Here is an 18,720-nt window from a genome sequence, read left to right on the forward strand (position 1 = left end):
GTGTGTGTGTGTGCGTGTGCGTGTGTGTGTGTGTGTGTGTGCGTGTAGTGTAGTGTAGTGTGCAGTCAGTGTATTGGACAGGACTCAGGCAGCTCCAGAGCGGGACGTTTAGTCATGCTAACTCTGGCATAATACTGAAGCCGCATTAAAACCAACTTTAATCAATGGTCTCGTTAAAAAGGAGTGTGAGTCATTCAAATCTGCATCAGTAAAACATGGATTTAAAACAGGTCACAGCATGCTGCCACAGAGGCAAAAATCAAACACATGAAGCTTCTTTTTTATTGGCTTTTATTCATTATCTTATACTGTACTGGCATTTTGGAATTGCAATCTATTTTTTATCTCGTTGGACCTCTGGCTCTCACGTCAATGAACATCTGATTTGGGAACATTCCTGCAAGACTGCTTGGCTTACTGTGCACAATTTCTTTATGTGATGTTGATGATGGACATTAAATTATCATATATACAGTACCAGTCAAAAGTTTGGACACACCTACTCATCCCAGGGTTTTTCTTTCTTTTTACTATTTGCTACAATGTAGAATAATAGTGAAGACATCAAAACTATGAAATAACACATAAGAAATCATGTAGTAACCAAAAAGTGTTAAACAAATCCAAATATATTTGAGAATCTTCAAAGTAGCCACCCTTTGCCTTAATGACAGCTGTGCACACTCTAGGCAAGTCAGTTAAGAACAAATTCTTATTTACAATGACGGCCAAACCCTAATCAGGCCAATTGCGCACTGACCTATGGGACTCCCGATCACGACCGGTTGTGATACAGCCCGGAATCGAACCAGGGTCTGTAGTGCCACCTCTAGCACTGTGATACAGTACCTTAGACCGCTGTGCCACTCGGGAGCCCACAAAAGCTCTGAAGACATGTACATTACATACAATGACCCTATGTGACAATAAACATAAACAGTGTGTAGGTCTCCATACAGTATATTCACATCACTGGTTACAGCAGCTACTGCGCTGTGGTGTCTATTTGTGGGATGTTGTCGAGCTTCTTATGATCATGAATGCAAACTGCAATTTTCAAATCATTGATGTGGAGCTCGTTGTGAACGCTAACTGCTATTTTCAAATCTTTATTTGCAGTGTTGTCACAGTGAGGCCTTGCTTTGCTGTGATATTGTATCAGAGCTCACAATGTCATTGCAGCTCATGCTTCTCCTGGGAGCCATCGGTACAGACAGATCGACAACAATGTTTCTCTTCCTCTGTTCTTTTAATAACTTAACACGGAGATAAAACACAGTGATAAACAACAGTCTGTTCACTTCACATCGGCATTAGACACCGGCAGCAAACATTCAAAACAAACGTGAGTGCCTTTGTTCACACAGTTCACACGGAACAGCATAAGGACTCAGCTCTTTTAGAAATGAGACTGAAAGAAATATTATTATTATTATTCGCTCAATGTTTTCTGCTTTAGCTTGACTGTAGGGCATGGTAGCTGATATCGCGTTACGAAACTGCTTTCATTTCTACTATAAATTAATAGCACCGCACCCCTTGCATGAAGAAACAGCTTCAAGTCCTGTTCTATATGCATTCCATATATTTGTATGTGCATTTCTGGTGATGTTGCTACTAGCCAAGCTGAAGATGGAAATTGTTAGAGGAGGGGAAGAGTCTGTGGACTGAACCTTTGGATTCTGGGACATTCTGGGGCATGGAGATGAATAAATGTTAGCGTAATGAGGTAGGCTAGACTAGGATAACCTATTTCAGACTAAAGTATGTCACTGAAAGATGCTGTGTGGTGCACCCTCGCCATTCCCTCCCACCTAAATCCTCACCCCACCACACTACAGATGGGCACCAGGGCAGTGTTCATTAGGGCTCATCATAGCAAAATATAGGAAAAAGTTTTTAATGGAAAATAGAAAACAAGTGTTTCTCATTGGACAAGTTCAAGTAGTCCCTCCCTGTTTCAAAGCAATTCAAATGTTATTTGTCACATGCTACGATTACAACAGGTGTAGACCTTACAGTGAAATGCTTACTTACAAGCCCTTAACCAACGCAGTTTTAAGAAAAATACCACAAAAAAAGAAGAAATAAAAGTAACAAATTATTAAAAAGCAGCAGTAAAATAACAATAGCGAGGCTATATACAGGGGGTACCGGTACAAAGTCAATTTGCGGGGGCACCGGTTAGTGGAGGTAATTGAGGTAATATGTATATGTACATATAGGTAGAGTTATTAAAGTGACTATGCATAGATAATAAACAGAGAGTAGCAGCAGCGTAAAAGAGAGGTGGGGGGGAAATGAAAATAGTCTGGGTAGCCATTTGATTAGATGTTCAGGAGTCTTATGGCTTGGGGGTAGAAGCTGTTTAGAAGCCTCTTGGACCTAGACTTGGTGCTCCGGTACCGCTTGCCGTGCGGTAGCAGAGAGAACAGTATATGACTAGGGTGGCTGGAGACTGACAATTTTTAGGGCCTTCCTCTGACACAGCTTGGTATAGAGGTCCTGGATGGCAGGAAGCTTGGCCCCGGTGGTGTACTGGGTTGTACACACTACCCACTTTAGTGCCTTGCGGTCGGAGGCCGAACAGTTGCCATACCAGGCAGTGATGCAACCAGTCAGGATGCTTTCGATGGTGCAGCTGTAGAACGTTTTGAGGATCTGAGGATCCATGCCAAATCTTTTCAGTCTTCTGAGGGGGAATAGGTTTTGTCGTGCCCTCTTCATGACTGTCTTGGGGTGCTTGGACCATGTTAGTTTGTTGGTGATATGGACACCAAGGAACTTGGAAGTTCTCAACCTGCTCCACTACTGCCCTGTCGATGAGAATGGGGGTGTGCTCGGTCCTCCTTTATCTGTAGCCCACAATCATTTCCTTTGTCTTGATCACGTTGAGGGAGAGGTTGTTGTCTTGGCACCACACGACCAGGTCTCTGACCTCCTCCCTATAGGCTGTCTCGTCATTGTCGGCGATCAGGCCTACCACTGTTGTGTCATCGGCAAACTTAATGATGGTGTTGGAGTCGTGCCTGGCCATGCAGTCATGAGTGAACAGGGAGTACAGGAGGGGACTGAGCATGCACCCCTGAGGGGCTCCTGTGTTGAGGATCAGCATGGCGGATGTGTTGTTACCTACCCTTACCACCTTACCGCCTGTCAGGAAGTCCAGGATCTAGTTGCAGAGGGAGGTGTTTAGTACCAGGGTCCTTCGCTTAGTGATGAGCTTTTAGTGCACTATGGTATTGAACGCTGAGCTGTAGTCAATGAATAGCATTCTCACATAGGTGTTCCTTTTGTCCAGGTGTGAAAGGGCAGTATGGAGTGCAATAGAGATTGTATCATCTGTGGATCTGTTGGGGCGGTATGCAAATTTGAATGGGTCTAGTGTTTTTGGTATAATGGTGTTGATGTGAGCCATTACCAGCCATTACCAGCCATTATCATCCGGAACAGCTGATGCTCTCATGAACCCAGTGACTGATGTGGTGTACTCCTCAATGCCATTGGAAGAATCCTGGAACATATTCCAGTCTGTGCTAGCAAAACAGTCCTGTAGCTTAGCATCTGCTTTATCTGACCACTTTTTTATTGACCGAGTCACTGGTGCTTCCTGCTTTAGTTTTTGCTTGTAAGCAGGAATCAGGGGGATATAATTATGGTCAGATTTGCCAAATGGTGGGTGAGGGAGAGCTTTGTACATGTCTCTGTGTGTGGAGTAAAGGTGGTCTAGATTTATTTCCCTCTGGTTTCACATTTTACATGCTGGTAGAAATTAGGTATTTTCTTTCGTTTTGTGCCTAATGAATACACCGGAACGGATATTGGTGTCCAGGGGAACGTGATTAGAGCTATGTCTGTGTGATTGAATTAGAATAAGTTAATTGAATTGGTTAATCTTATCTAATTTGCAATAATCACATCAGTGCAGCTGTTGTGTTCCAGTGCATGCTAATTTATGCAAATGAGGGGGTTGAGGATTAGAACAGTGGCTGACAGTGACAGGACGTCAGCCATCATCCATGGACAACCAGACAAAGACAGAGGGGTTCCACTCAGAAAGACAACCTGGGAAACAATCTACTTATTTCTCTAACTGGTAGTCATCTTCCAATGAACAGCGACTGACTGGAGGAGAACAAAGTAAGTAATCCTTTGGTAACACATTACTTAGAAAATAACCTTACACTCTTAGAAAAAAGGGTACTAAAAGGGTTCTGTGAATAGTAGACAGTTAACCTCCCTTGGGTATTGGAAACAGTTTATTCCGTCTTAAATTTTATCGATTATTTACGTTTTAGGGTACCTGAGGTTCGAATTAGGAACGTTGTTTGAAATGTTTGGACCAAGTTTACAGGTAATTTATTAGATACTTTGTAGGCATGTTGGGCGAGTTGAAACCGGTGTATTTCTGAATCAAACGCGCCAAATAAATTGACATTTTTGGGACATAAAGAAGGACATTATCGAACAAAAGGACCATTTGTGATGTTTCTGGGATATTTTGGAGTGCCAACAGAAGAAGATCTTCAAAGTTAAGGCATGAATTATATCGCTATTTCTGACTTTTGTGGCGCACCTGCCTGGTTGAAATATGATATTCATCTGTTTGTATGTGGGGCGCTGTCCTCAGATAATTGCATGGTTTGCTTTCGCCGTAAAGCCTTTTTGAAATCTGACACAGCGGCTGGATTAACAAGAAGTTAAGCTTTATTTTGACGTATAACACATATATTTTCAAGAATGTTAAATATTTGAATTTGGTATTTTTGAATTTCGTGCTCTGCAATTTCACCGGATGTTGGCCAGGTGGGACGGTAGAAGTTAATGGGTTACATCTATTTGCATTCATGGCACCTGCACAAAGCCCCTCCAGATCTATTTACATTTTTATATTTGCAATACTTATTGAACACCTCAAGGTGTTTATTTTTATTACATGCGATTAGAGTGTGTTCTATCTATCAGTATGAGAAAGGCATGTCTTTCTGCCCTCCAACACAGCTCAGTTGCCAAGTGACTAGAACTGATAAATAATAGAATGATAGATAATAAATTAAAAGGCTCTGTCATCATGAGGCAGACAGTTTGATTGGCAGGTCGGACTGAGAGTCCCGGGCTCTGTTCTAATATCTCTACTAGTTCTAAAATGAAGAATGATCCACAAGAATGAACTAAACAATGTATTGGGAGTGCATTCTAAGCGGTGTGCTGGTGTAGATATTAGAGCATTCTGGAACCTCAGTCATCTTACTACAACTTCAGCCTCAATATTATGGAGGGTTACACCAGGAGAGGGCATTGATATTGTAATGAAGGGTGTAGCTAGCAGGCAGGCATGCAGCCCCATATAAATGACAGAGAAGTCTCTCTAAATGGATAGGTTTTGATTATGGGCCTGCTGCTCCATGCACAGACACTAAAAGTGTCACTGCTCTCTGACACACAGTAACAGTGTGTGTATCTATCAGTCCTAAAGCAGCTTCAATATGTTGGTACATGTATGTCGTTTACGACTCCTGAGGGTGGGAATGATGTGGAGGGTGCATGCTGACGCTAGCACGCTCTTGGGTCTAATATTACCCAAGCACAGCGGGGATAACCTGCCATAAACAACATAGCTATGTGTATGCATTGGTATGATAGAATGATTCTATAAACGTTTATGCAAAAGTGTAAAGGCATTTCTTTTTAAATCTAATACGACTCTTTTCTCCAGAAGGATTCAGTAGCTTAGATGCATCCTCTGTGCGCATGTCCAAAAAAACAAGGTTGGCTAACCTTATAAATCACAACCCTCGGTCAAACATAGTTCAACATCAAACCAGTGTTACAGCTGTTGTCAGGCATGCCTACAGCATGGAGATGAACTGGAACAACACACCACTGAGAAAAACAAGGGTGAAGGTAGAAAACATTTGCCATGGATACAGTTACTGTTAGAAGTTAAAGCATTAGAATCATCGACAGCGAGAATTAATGGTGTTAGTCAAGGAACAATTGAGGCCTGAACAAATATACTTGACTCAAAAGAATAAACTCAGCTAAAGCTAAACTTTCTTTGCTTTCAGGTCCAAGGGGTGGTATGGGGAGGGTTTTCTCTGGTCGCCGGGAGGAGGGCGGGGCAGTGGGGGGTAGTGGGTGACTGACGAGCAACCCTAGTTGCTAGGGGGGGTAGGAAGGGGTGGGAAATGGTTTCCGGGAGTGGGGGCAGTAATGTAAAGTATTTAAGTAAAAATACTTGAAAGTATTTGTACTTTACTTTACTATTTATTGTGGCAGCCGGCAGGGAGAGGTGAGGGGAGTGGCAATTGAGGAGAGATATCTTGCAGGTAGCTGGCTCCACCCCCAAATCTTATATGGACTTCCTGCCCCAACAAAGAAAGGCTGTGGTTCGTTAATAAGACAGGGGGTGCTTGGGGATAAAGGAGCCTGCACAAAGGAGGTGAGAGACAAGAGATGATTGAAGTGTGAGGGAAACGAGAGCAAAATCTGTGTGATTGCCCGTTGTGACCTGGACTGGAGTGGGGTTGGGGGAACAGGATGGGAGGAAGGATGGAGACATGGTGGCTGGGTGGGGTTGGGAGAATGAGATGAGGGGTTGGGGGTTGAGACATGGTGGCTGGGTGGGGTTGGGAGAACAAGATGGGAGGAAGGATGGAGACAAGGTGGCTGGGTGGGGTTGGGAGAACAAGATGGGAGGAAGGACGGAGACATGGTGGCTGGGTGGGGTTGGGAGAACAGGATGAGGGGTTGGGGGTTGAGACATGGTGGCTGGGTGGGGTTGGGAGAACAGGATAAGGGGTTGGGGGTTGAGACATGGTGGCTGGGTGGGGTTGGGAGAACAAGATGGGAGGAAGGACGGAGACATGGTGGCTGGGTGGGGTTGGGAGAACAGGATGAGGGGTTGGGGGTTGAGACATGGTGGCTGGGTGGGGTTGGGAGAACGGGATAAGGGGTTGAGAAAGAGAGAGAGAGAGAGAGAGAGAGAGAGAGAGAGAGAGAGAGAGAGACGGAAAGACGGAGAGAGAGAGATGGAAAGACGGATAGAGAGAGACGGAAAGACGGAGAGAGAGAGATGGAAAGACGGAGAGAGAGAGATGGAAAGACGGAGAGAGAGAGATGGAAAGACGGAGAGAGAGAGATGGAAAGACGGAGAGAGAGAGATGGAAAGACGGAGAGAGAGAGATGGAAAGACAGAGAGAGAGCGAGATGCATGACGTTCTTAAGCATGACGCAACGCGGAGTGCCTGGTTACAGCCCTTAGCCGTGAGGTGCCTTATTGCTATTATAAACTGGTTACCAACTTAATTAGAGCAGTAAATACATGTTTTGTCATTCCCGTGGTATACGGTCTGATATACCACAGCTGTCAGCCAATCAGCATTCAGGGCTCAAACCACCCAGTTTATAATAGTGCATAGTACATGTTAGGGCATAGGCTAACAGACAGTGATGCTGGCGTTCCAACATTTTCAGTCTCCTTTCACTGTTTTTCTTTCATCCTATGCTGGTCTGACGATAAATCAGGGCTTGGCCGACAGCCCCCTGAAGGCATTGCACAGGATACCGCCCATCCATGTGAGAGAGCAATGGGGACATTGGGAGAGTATGTATGTGTCCTAAATGGCACACTATTCCCTTAATAGTACACTACTTTTGACCAGAGCACTATAGTGCACTACATAAGGAATAGGGTGCCATTTGGGACATATTTATCATTGTGTTCTTTTATGGCTCTGTACTCTGACTAACTCTGAGTGTGTGTAGCCCTGGGGCCTCCCCAGCCCTACTCTACCCTATCATGGGCTGGGCCTGCGTGGGACGCTCTGTGATGGCACCTTCTGTAGGAATGACAGGACAGAGAATGACCCCCGGCCAATATTCACAGAGCTGTTGTTGTCTTTACAGGATAATAATGCTTACTATTTTTACTTTGACTGGGGCAAGCTGAAGCTACCCTCTTAGATATCTAAGCCAGACATCTGACTTGAGGCAAAATAACCTTTCTAATCTCATCAGACACTTTGATTAGTGTATATGAAGGAAGGAAATAATCCCTCCGGTGCGCCATTCATAATGTAATGTCATAAGCATGTCATAATGCATAATGCCTTCCCTGGTCTACTGTGAGATTATCAGTGGTGTGCTGAGATACTGTCACTCACATGGACACACATTCATATACACATTCACTTATAAATGTAGAAATGATTTGTATAAATATGTTTATAGAAATCACTGGTGACTCACCGTCTGGTGGCTGCGGTCACAGTAGCGCAGCCCGAAGTAGTCTGTCTCTGCCAGCTTCACATGGTCCAACACAAGGTCCAGCACCACCGAACCCTTAGTAGACTTCTGTGGAACACAAAGTGTTTTGGAACTCAGTGTCTGAGTCACAGGCAAACGTGTTCCCATGCAAAGACATCAAGTTGATGTCAGTGTTTTTACTTATGGAATAGAAACTGGGTGGATTTCATATTATAGCTATTAATGCATTCTGAGGCAACAGGCAAAGTATTCTGAAATACCATGGTGGGCTTCTGTACTGACAGTCATGTTTTGAAGAATAAATAGCTTCAACCATAGATGGCATATACAGTATAGCTCATATTGTATTCTGAGGAGAGATAGTCTCTCTTTCAGCTCTCGGTGTCTGGATTCAGAAATGGCATAAAGAGACTCTGTAAGAGAGTAGACCTATGTCTTCAGGGAAATAACAATTAGATATAAATGATTACTTTGCTAAGCAGTGAAAACTGCCTTCCACTGCAATTTACATGCCTCATGGTGCCTCTCATTACCATTTCTAAGGCTTACAAAAGCAATCTGCTAAAAGAAACAATATTAGAACTTTGATTTTAGTATCAACCAGACACCTACACCACTGTTGCAAGATAATCACATCTATTTCTCCTTTGTAGGGTGAAGAAACATCGTTGACCGTATCTTATCTGTCAGCACTTCAGCTTTCTCTTGTAGATACAGCATCAATCCAAATGTATCCACTGATGATATAAATATTTATTCTGATAAAAAAACAATTATGGATCACACCAACCAATCCACATTTGCCTTAGCGCGGACGACAACCCAAGCAAACCTTCCTCTCTCTCATCTACATTTTAAAATGTTTCTTTACATTTATCCTGAGGGCTATCTGATTGGCTACATCTCAAGAGAGGAAATGAATGTCTAGTATGGAGGCATCGATGCCTGTAATGAAAGATGGGGCTTTACTCACAGCTAACATCATCTCAAGGTGAGGCTGAAACACAAACACCGACCACAACCCAGGGATTCCTACCCTCCTCTCTTTCCTTTCCATATGAAAGTCAACACACACATGCATACACGCTCATTTCCTTGGTGTATGATGGAGAGATCGTATCAGGTGGATCATTGACAGACCAGCGGTGTACCTGCATTGGGATTGTTTTCTTTAACAAGACACCAGCATCCGTCTTGGCTTGAGGACATCTCTCTCTTTACCTAATTATCTCTGTTTGCTCTTGACACAGAGGAGGAAACTGTGTGTGTGTGTGTGTGTGTGTGTGTGTGTGTTTCTCTCTGACTGCTCCTCTTAACCACAAAGCACATGTTTGATGAATCACAAGGTGTACACTGACAAACAGTCAGTATGATTTATGCCATCAAAGCATGTGAACACAGACAAACAGACCATGCTCAGCTGGATAGAGACCAAATGTGACTTCTTGGAGCAGACTATGCCATCTTTCAGCAGTAGAACAATAAGCAGCAGTGTGGGACACCTAGTGAATCTATATGTTGTCTCATGACAACTTAAACTCCTATTAAGAATTCAAGAAGTCCAAGAAGACCAAGGAACCACATAGGATGAGATGAGTGGGTCTAAGTTCATTCCTATGGCACCTAAATTAGTGCACTTCCTCATGTTAATAGTTCATTACTTCCTCCTGTGGGATTCAGGGCTCATCTGCATGTTTTCATGATCTACTCCAATCTGCAGGTGCACTCCAAGGGAATCACAAGTGGGCTGCCTGTGTCTGACACAGGAGACAGGCTCTCTCTCTTCCTCTCTCCCCTTTCTCTTAAGTTACTCTCTCTCTCCTTCTGCTGTTGTCTCATCTCTGATTAAACCACATGATGCTTATGCCTGTCACCTGCTAGACAGAAAGACAGCTGTTTCACAGTGGCTCTGTGCTTCCTTCTGTTTGACTCCCTGTGGGGACATCCTCTACAGTTCCTCCCTCTGATACATCCTGACGTCCTGACATCCTCACATCCTGACATCCCCATATCCTCACATCCTGACAACCTCACACCCTGACATCCTGACAACCTCACATCCTGAAATCCTGACTTCCTGACAACCTCACATCCTCACATCCTAACAACCTCACATCCTGACAACCTCACATCCTCACAACCTCACATCCTGACAACCTCACATCCTGACATCCTCACATCCTGACAACCTCACATCCTGACAACCTCACATCCTCACATCCTGACAACTGCTCATCCTGACATGCTGACAACCTCACATCCTGACAACCTCACATCCTTACATCCTGACAACCTCACATCCTCACATCCTGACAACCTTACATCCTGACAACCTCACATCTTCACATCCTGACAACCTCACATCCTCACATCCTGACATCCTCACCTCCTGACAACCTCACATCCTGAAATCCTGACATCCTCACATCCTGACATCCTCACATCCTGACATCCTCACATCCTGACAACCTCACATCCTGACAACCTCACATCCTGACAACCTCACATCCTGACAACCTCACATCTTCACATCCTGACAATCTCACATCCTGAAATCCTGACTTCCTCACATCCTGACATCCTCACATCCTGACAACCTCACATCCTGACAACCTCACATCCTGACAACCTCACATCCTCACATCCTGACAACCTCACATCCTCACATCCTGACAACCTCACATCCTGACAACCTCACATCCTGACAACCTCACATCCTCACATCCTGACAACCTCACATCCTGACAAACCTTTAACAACATCATAAACAAGCAGTGAAATTTAAACTCCAACATCATATAAACTCGAACATCATATAAACTCCTGGGTGGTTAATTACCACCTGTGAAGGCCTACTGTGTCTTTCCTGGTTGTCACGTCCTGGCCAGTATAAGGATTAATTGTTATTGTAGTTTGGTCAGGACGTGGCAGAGGGTATTTGGTTTATGTGGTTCGGGGTGGTGTTTTTTCTAAAAGGGCATTTGATTTAAGTATTCCGGGGTTTTTGGGCACTGTTCCTTGTTTACGTATTTCTATGTTGATCTAGCTGGTTGTATGTCTATGTTTGGTTAATTGGGGTGGACTTCCAATTGAAGGCAGCTGTGTGGTGTTGCCTTTGATTGGAAGTCCTATATTAGTTGGGTGTGTTTGTCTGTGTATTTGTGGGAGATTGTTTCTTGTTTAGCGTGTGTGAGCCTAACAGGACTGTCTAGTAATCGTGAGTTCTTAAAAAAAAAAATTGTATGTTAATTTTTGAGTTTATTAAATGTTCAAAATGAACTATCTCAACTCTGGTTCTCTTTTTCCGCCGATGATTTCGCTATATCGTCTGACGACGAAGAAATCCCTGACAGAATCTCCCACCAAACCAGGACCAAGCAGCAGAGGAAGGAGCAGTGGGATTTTGAATTGGACAAAAGGGAGAAATGGACATGGGAGCAAGTTATGGCCGGAGAGGGCCCATGGAGAATGGCTGGTAAGGACCGGGAACGTTTCCGAGGATCATGACTGGCGTTGAAGCACGAGAGGCACCCCCAATAACTTTTTTGGGGGGGCACACGGGTAGTTTGGCTAGGCCTAGGAAGAGCCGGAAGCCAGCTACCCGTGGTTATATGGAGGAACGTATGAGGTGGAGAGCGCCATGTTTCGCTGAGGAGCGCACTCTCACCCATACACACGCACAGTCCGGTGCGCGTTATTCCAGCCCTTCGCAGGTGCCGTGCTAGAGCGGGCATCCAGCCTGGTAGGAGGATGCCTGCGCAGCGCATCTGGTCGCCGGTACGCCTCCGAGGACCAGGCTACCCAACTCCCGCTCTACGCACGGCTACCATCAGGCCCCTGCACAGCCCAGTCCGCCCTGTACAAGCACCCCGCTCGTACAGGGCTACTAGTTCCATCCAGCCAGGACGGGTTGTGCAGGAGGTAAGATCAAGACCGCCTGTGCGCCTCCATAGCCCTGGGTTTCCAGCTCCTGTCTCTCGTGCGGACCCGGAAGTGCGTCAGCCCAGTCCGACTCGTCCTGTTCCCGCACCCCGCACTAGCCTGGAGGTGCGTGTTCCCAGTCTGGTACGTCCAGTACCAGCACCACGCACCAGGCTTCAAGTGCGTCATCCCAGTCCGACTTCGCTAGAGCTGCCCGTCAGTCAAGAGTCGCCAGAACTGCCCGTCAGTCAAGAGTCGCCAGAACTGCCCGTCAGTCAAGAGTCGCCAGAACTGCCCGTCAGTCAAGAGTCGCCAGAACTGCCCGTCAGTCAAGAGTCGCCAGAGCCGCCCGTCAGTGAAGAGTCGCCAGAGCCACCCACTAGTCAGGAGCTGCCAGAGTGGCCAGACTGCCCGGAGATGCCAGAGTGGCCAGACTGCCCGGACATGCCAGAGTGGCCAGACTGCCCGGACATGCCAGAGTGGCCAGACTGCCCGGAGATGCCAGAGTGGCCAGACTGCCCGGAGATGCCAGAGTGGCCAGACTGCCCGGAGATGCCAGAGTGGCCAGACTGTCTTCCGGGTCTGCCAGAGTGGCCCGACTGTCTTCCGGGTCTGCCAGAGTGGCCCGACTGTCTTCCGGGTCTGCCAGAGTGGCCCGACTGTCTTCCGGGCCAGCCCGAGTGGCCCGTCTACCCGGAGCTGCCGGGGTGGGTCGTCTGCCCGAACTGCCTGAACCAGAGCCACCTCCAGATATAGGTGTGTTGGGGAGGGGGGGTGTAGCACAGTGCCGTTGTCGACGGCAGCCACCCTCCCTTCCCTCCCTTTAGTTAGGGGGATTTTTTGTTGTTGTTTGGGGTTTTTGTTATTTTTGAGGTGCTTCCGGGGTTAGCACCTTTAGGGGGGGGGGGGGGTACTGTCACGTCCTGGCCAGTATAAGGATTAATTGTTATTGTAGTTTGGTCAGGACGTGGCAGAGGGTATTTGGTTTATGTGGTTCGGGGTGGTGGTTTTTCTAAAAGGGCATTTGATTTATGTATTCCGGGGTTTTTGGGCACTGTTCCATGTTTATGTAATTCTATGTTTAGTCTAGGTAATCTGTTTCTATGTTGAGTTAATTGGGGTGGACTTCCAATTGAAGGAAGCTGTGTGGTGTTGCCTTTGATTGGAAGTCCTATATTAGTTGGGTGCGTTTGTCTGTGTATTTGTGGGAGATTGTTTCTTGTTTTGCTGAGTATGCCTTTCAAGACTGTTTCGTTGTTCGTAAGTTCGTTTCGTTTTGTTGTTTTGGTGTTCACTTAGTTTGTAAATAAATACACAAGATGAGCATCAACATTCCTGCTGCGTTTTGGTCCTCCATTACCAACGACGACCGTGACACTGGTATTCACAGTTCTGCCAAGACTGAGCTGAGTGACTGTAGTACAGTTCTGTTAATTATTCTCAAAGCATGAATACAACATTGTCTCATCGTGTCCTCCTTCCTTCCATCCCTCCTTCTGTCACATTTAATGACGCTGGAGAGACGAAGCAGGTACGGGTAGTAAAACATTTAATAAATAACGAACATGGAACAAGACAGGAACAGCGTCAGCAAACAGGTAACAAAAACAAAAGACAATTAATGCAACAGCAGGGAACAGAGCAGGGAACTGACAAATATAGGGGAGGAAATAAACAGATGAGTGAGTGAGTGAGTCCAGGTGAGTCCAATATCGCTGATGCGTGTGACGAGGGAAGGCAGGTGTGCGTAATTGATGACAGGAGTGCGTGATGCAGGGCAGCCTGGCGCTCTCTTGGGGTGCCACCCGGCGTCCCACCTGGGCGAAACGGCCGAGACATGGGTGCTGGGCAAGCCGGTTGGGGCGTGGGAGCCCAACGAACCGGCAGGAGCGTGAGAACCTGGTGAGCCGGCTGAGGCATGGGAGCCTAACATCTGGCTGAGGCAAGACGCCTGTCGATCCCGCTGCAGAGAGGGAGCCCGATGATCCGGTGGAAAGTGACATGGGATGGGAAGCCGCCGAGCCAACCGAAGCAAGGAAACCTCTCAAGCCAGCCAGGACGTGAAAGCCTAATGGGCTGGCTTAGGCACCCCTGGTTCCATCGGCGGCGGAATCCACCCTGACGTCACCAACAAAACAAAAAACAAACAAAAAAACTCCTGGACCGGCTGGGCGAACAAGAACTGACGATCCGGCTGAGGCCCGACGTGGGATGGGCGCCATCCGAGCCAACCGGGGCAAGGAAACCTCGAGCCAGATAGGGTGTGGAAGCCCGACGAGCTGGCTAGGCATCCCCGGTTCCATCGGTGGCAACCCAGAGCCGATGCCACCATACCAACCGGAACGCCAGTACTCCCCGATGCATCGTGTGTTGGCTGATGCATTCTGTCGCATGGAATGACGCTGGAAAGAGTCGAAGCAGGTACGTAAAACATTTAATAAATAATGGACATGGAATGAGACAGGAACAGCGTCAGCAAACAGGTAACAAAAACAAAAGACAATTAATGCATCAGCAGGGAACAGAGCAGGGAACTGACAAATATAGGGGAGGAAATAAACAGATGAGTGAGTGAGTCCAATATCACTGATGTGCGTGACGAGGGAAGGCAGGTGTGCGTAATTGATGACAGGAGTGCGTGATGCAGGGCAGCCTGGCGCCCTCAAGCGCCAGAGGAGGGAAGAGCGGGAGCAGACGTGACCCCTTTCCTCATCCCTTCCTTCCCTCATTCCTTCCTTCCTTGTTTTCATTTCAGATGCCACATGTCGATTTCATTTGTCTCTCCGCACCACATTTATGAGACATTATGAATATTTACATTTTACATTTTAGTCATTTAGCAGACGCTCTTATCCAGAGCGACTTACAGTAGTGAATACATACATTTAATATTTTTTTTTTTCTTTTTTTTTTCTTCGTACTGGCCCCCCGTGGGAATCGAACCCACAACCCTGGCGTTGCAAACACCATGCTCTACCAACTGAGCCACAGGGAAGGCTCAGTGCTGTGAGTGCTGTGATTCGACACGACATGAATTCTGTGATTATGACTGCTTTTGACAACCTTCTCCCAGCACAACTCTCTGCTGCGGTGAATTAGGAAGCAGAAATAACATACCGACAAGCAACATTTCAAACCTACACTTATAATAATACAATATACTGAGTCTGATTACTTTGGATGAGAGTACACCTCAGTGTCTGTGTGAGAACAGTATCTCTAATGTACCCCATGTTGCTTATAGAGCATGCAGGATCGTGGCATGATCACAGCCACACATTTTTCGTGCTTATGCTCATTCACAGCTTTACCACAACACACGTTAACATAGTTTTTGCACTCAGTTACCATTGCGTAGGGTTGCAAAGCTACCGTTAATTTACAAATGTTACCGGAATCTTCTGTAGTTTTGGTAATTAACAGGTAATCTATGGCTAAAGCCCTCATATCAGCCCTCACTGCATCTCAGTGCTAGAGGTGTCACTACAGACCCTGGTTCGATTCCAGGCTGTATCACAACTGGCTGTGATTGGGAGTCCCATAGGGAGGTGCACAATTGTCCCAGCGTCGTCCGGGTTAGGGTTTGGCCCGGGGTAGGAAGTCATTGTAAATAAGAATTTGTTCTTAACTGACTTGCCTATTTAAAAAAATTCAAAAATATTTCACCTTTATTTAACCAGGTAGGAAAGTTGAGAACATGTCCTTTATTTAACCAGGTAGGAAAGTTGAGAACAAGTTCTCATTTACAACTGCGACCTGGCCAAGATAAAGCAAAGCAGTTCGACACATACAACAACACAAAGTTACACATGGAGTAAAACAAACATACAGTCAATAATACAGTAGAAAAATAAGTCTATATACAATGTGAGCAAATGAGGTAAAGGCAAAAGAAGGTCATGGTGGCGAAGTAAATAGAATATAGCAAGTAAAACACTGGAATGGTAGATTTGGTAGATTTGCAGTGGAAGAGGGCGAGAGGAGAGAGAGAGGAGAGAGAGAGGAGAGAGGGAGAGAGCGGAGAGAGGATAGAGAGGGAGAGAGGAGAGAGAGAGGATAGAGGGAGAGAGATGGAGAGAGAGAGGAGAGAGGAAGAGAGGATAGAGAGAGAGAGAGAGGAGAGAGGGAGAGAGGATAGAGGGGACTGGGGGAGAAAGGAGAGAGGGAGAGAGGAGAGAGGAGAGAGGGAGAGAGGAGAGGAGAGAGAGGGAGGAAGTGCGAGGCTGACGAGAGATAGAGGGGAGAGAGAAGGTGGCAGGGGGGAGCAGAGAGAGACTGTTTCTGGTTTCTCTTTTGGGTGGCCTGGGTCGGTGCAAGTAGAAATAGAAATAATGGGGTGCAAAGGAGCAAAATAAATAAATAAATACAGTAGGGGAAGAGGTAGTTGTTTGGGCTAAATTATAGGTGGGCTATGTACAGGTGAAGTAATCTGTGAGCTGCTCTGACAGCTGGTGCTTAAAGCTAGTGAGGGAGATAAGTGTTTCCAGTTTCAGAGGTTTTGTAGTTCATTCCAGTCATTGGCAGCAGAGAACTGGAAGAAAAGTCGGCCGAAGGAGGAATTGGCTTTGGGGGTGACCAGAGAGATATACCTGCTGGAGCGCGTGCTACAGGTGGGTGCTGCTTTGGTGACCAGCGAGCTGAGATAAGGGGGGACTTTACCTAGCAGAGTCTTGTAGATGACCTGGAGCCAGTGGGTTTGGCGACGGGTATGAAGCGAGGGCCAGCCAACGAGAGCCTACAGGTCGCAGTGGTGGGTAGTATATGGGGCTTTGGTGACAAAACGGATGGCACTGTGATAGACTGCACACAATTTATTGAGTAGGGTATTGGAGGCTATTTTGTAAATGACATCGCCGAAGTCGAGGATCGGTAGGATGGTCAGTTTTACAAGGGTATGTTTGGCAGCATGAGTTAAGGATGCTTTGTTGCGAAATAGGAAGCCATTTCTAGATTTAACTTTGGATTGGAGATGTTTGATGTGAGTCTGGAAGGAGAGTTTACAGTCTAACCAGATACCTAGGAATTTGTAGTTGTCTACATATTCTAAGTCAGAACAGTCCAGAGTAGTGATGCTGGACGGGCGGGCAGGTGCAGGCAGTGATCGGTTGAAGAGCATGCATTTAGTTTTACTTGTATTTAAGAGCAGTTGGATGCCACGGAAGGAGAGTTGTATGGCATTGAAGCTCGTCTGGAGGGTTGTTAACACAGTGTCCAAAGAAGGGCCAGAAGTATACAGAATGGTGTCGTCTGCGTAGAGGTGGATCAGAGACTCACCAGCAGCAAGAGCGACATCATTGATGTATACAGAGAAGAGAGTCGGCCCAAGAATTGAACCCTGTGGCACCCCCATAGAGACTGCCAGAGGTCCGGACAACAGGCCCTCCGATTTGACACACTGAACTCTATCAGAGAAGTAGTTGGTGAACCAGGCGAGGCAATCATTTGAGAAACCAAGGCTATTGAGTCTGCCGATGAGGATGTGGTGATTGACAGAGTCGAAAGCTTTGGCCAGGTCAATGAATACGGCAGCACAGTATTGTCTCTTATCGATGGCAGTTAAGATATTGTTTAGGACCTTGAGCGTGGCTGAGGTGCACCCATGACCAGCTCTGAAACCAGATTACATAGCGGAGAAGGTGCGGTGGGATTCGAAATGGTCGGTAATCTGTTTGTTGACTTGGCTTTCGAAGACCTTAGAAAGGCAGGATAGGATAGATATAGGTCAGTAGCAGTTTGGGTCAAGAGTGTGTCCCCCTTTGAAGAGGGGGATGACCGCAGCTGCTTTCCAATCTTTGGGAATCTCAGACGACACGAAAGCGAGGTTGAACAGGCTAGTAATAGGGGTTGCAATAATTTCGGCCGATAATTTTAGAAAGAAAGGGTCCAGATTGTCTAGCCCGGCTGATTTGTAGGGGTCCAGATTTTGCAGCTGTTTCAGAACATCAGCTGACTGGATTTGGTTAAATAAAGGTTCATTAAAAAATAAACACCAATGGTATTGACTAAGTTGATTGTTTATATTTGGATAATGTTTCACAGCTTTGACACCATTTTTTGGGTTATCATATTATTTGATTATTTTATATATTTTACATGTGATAAGGTAACACAGAGTGCTATAAATAATTACAGACACCTGTGATAATCGGAATTACCCAAAAGGACCACTAGATGTCTTGTGATAGATTACATAAAATCCTTGAAAGTTACCAAAATTTTGGTAGTTTACTGGTCAACTTTGAAAGATTCCAGTACTAAACCCTCCCTTTGCAACCCTACTATTGCTTGAGTAGCTTTGGAGAAAAATGCATCCAACTCCATTTCGGGCTGGCCAATCAAATAATTGAGATTGCTGCTGCTTTCTCTGTCCATGTGTACCCAAAGGGGACAACCCACTGAGTGAGCTACACATTTATCATCCATTCTTACTGCAATGTTTTATCCTCGTTTTACATTTTACCTCCTGCTTTTTGACTTGCCCCTTCTCTGACCGGTTTGGGAATCACATTGAAACATGCAACTCTGTTTTTC

At 46.0% G+C, this 18,720-nt stretch overlaps 1 protein-coding gene across 1 annotated transcript in view; it reads right to left on the reverse strand.

The window, feature by feature from the left end:
- The window catches only part of epb41l4a (erythrocyte membrane protein band 4.1 like 4A), a 127,648-nt gene that overhangs the window by 77,500 nt on the left and 31,428 nt on the right, over positions 1 to 18,720 (reverse strand). Inside the window, 1 exon segment of the mRNA NM_001165322.1 lies at positions 8,251 to 8,355. Within this exon segment, the coding sequence (NP_001158794.1) occupies positions 8,251 to 8,355 (105 nt within the window).

Source organism: Salmo salar, chromosome 13, assembly GCF_965601325.2.
Source record: "Salmo salar chromosome 13, fSalSal1, whole genome shotgun sequence".
NCBI lineage: Eukaryota > Metazoa > Chordata > Actinopteri > Salmoniformes > Salmonidae > Salmo > Salmo salar.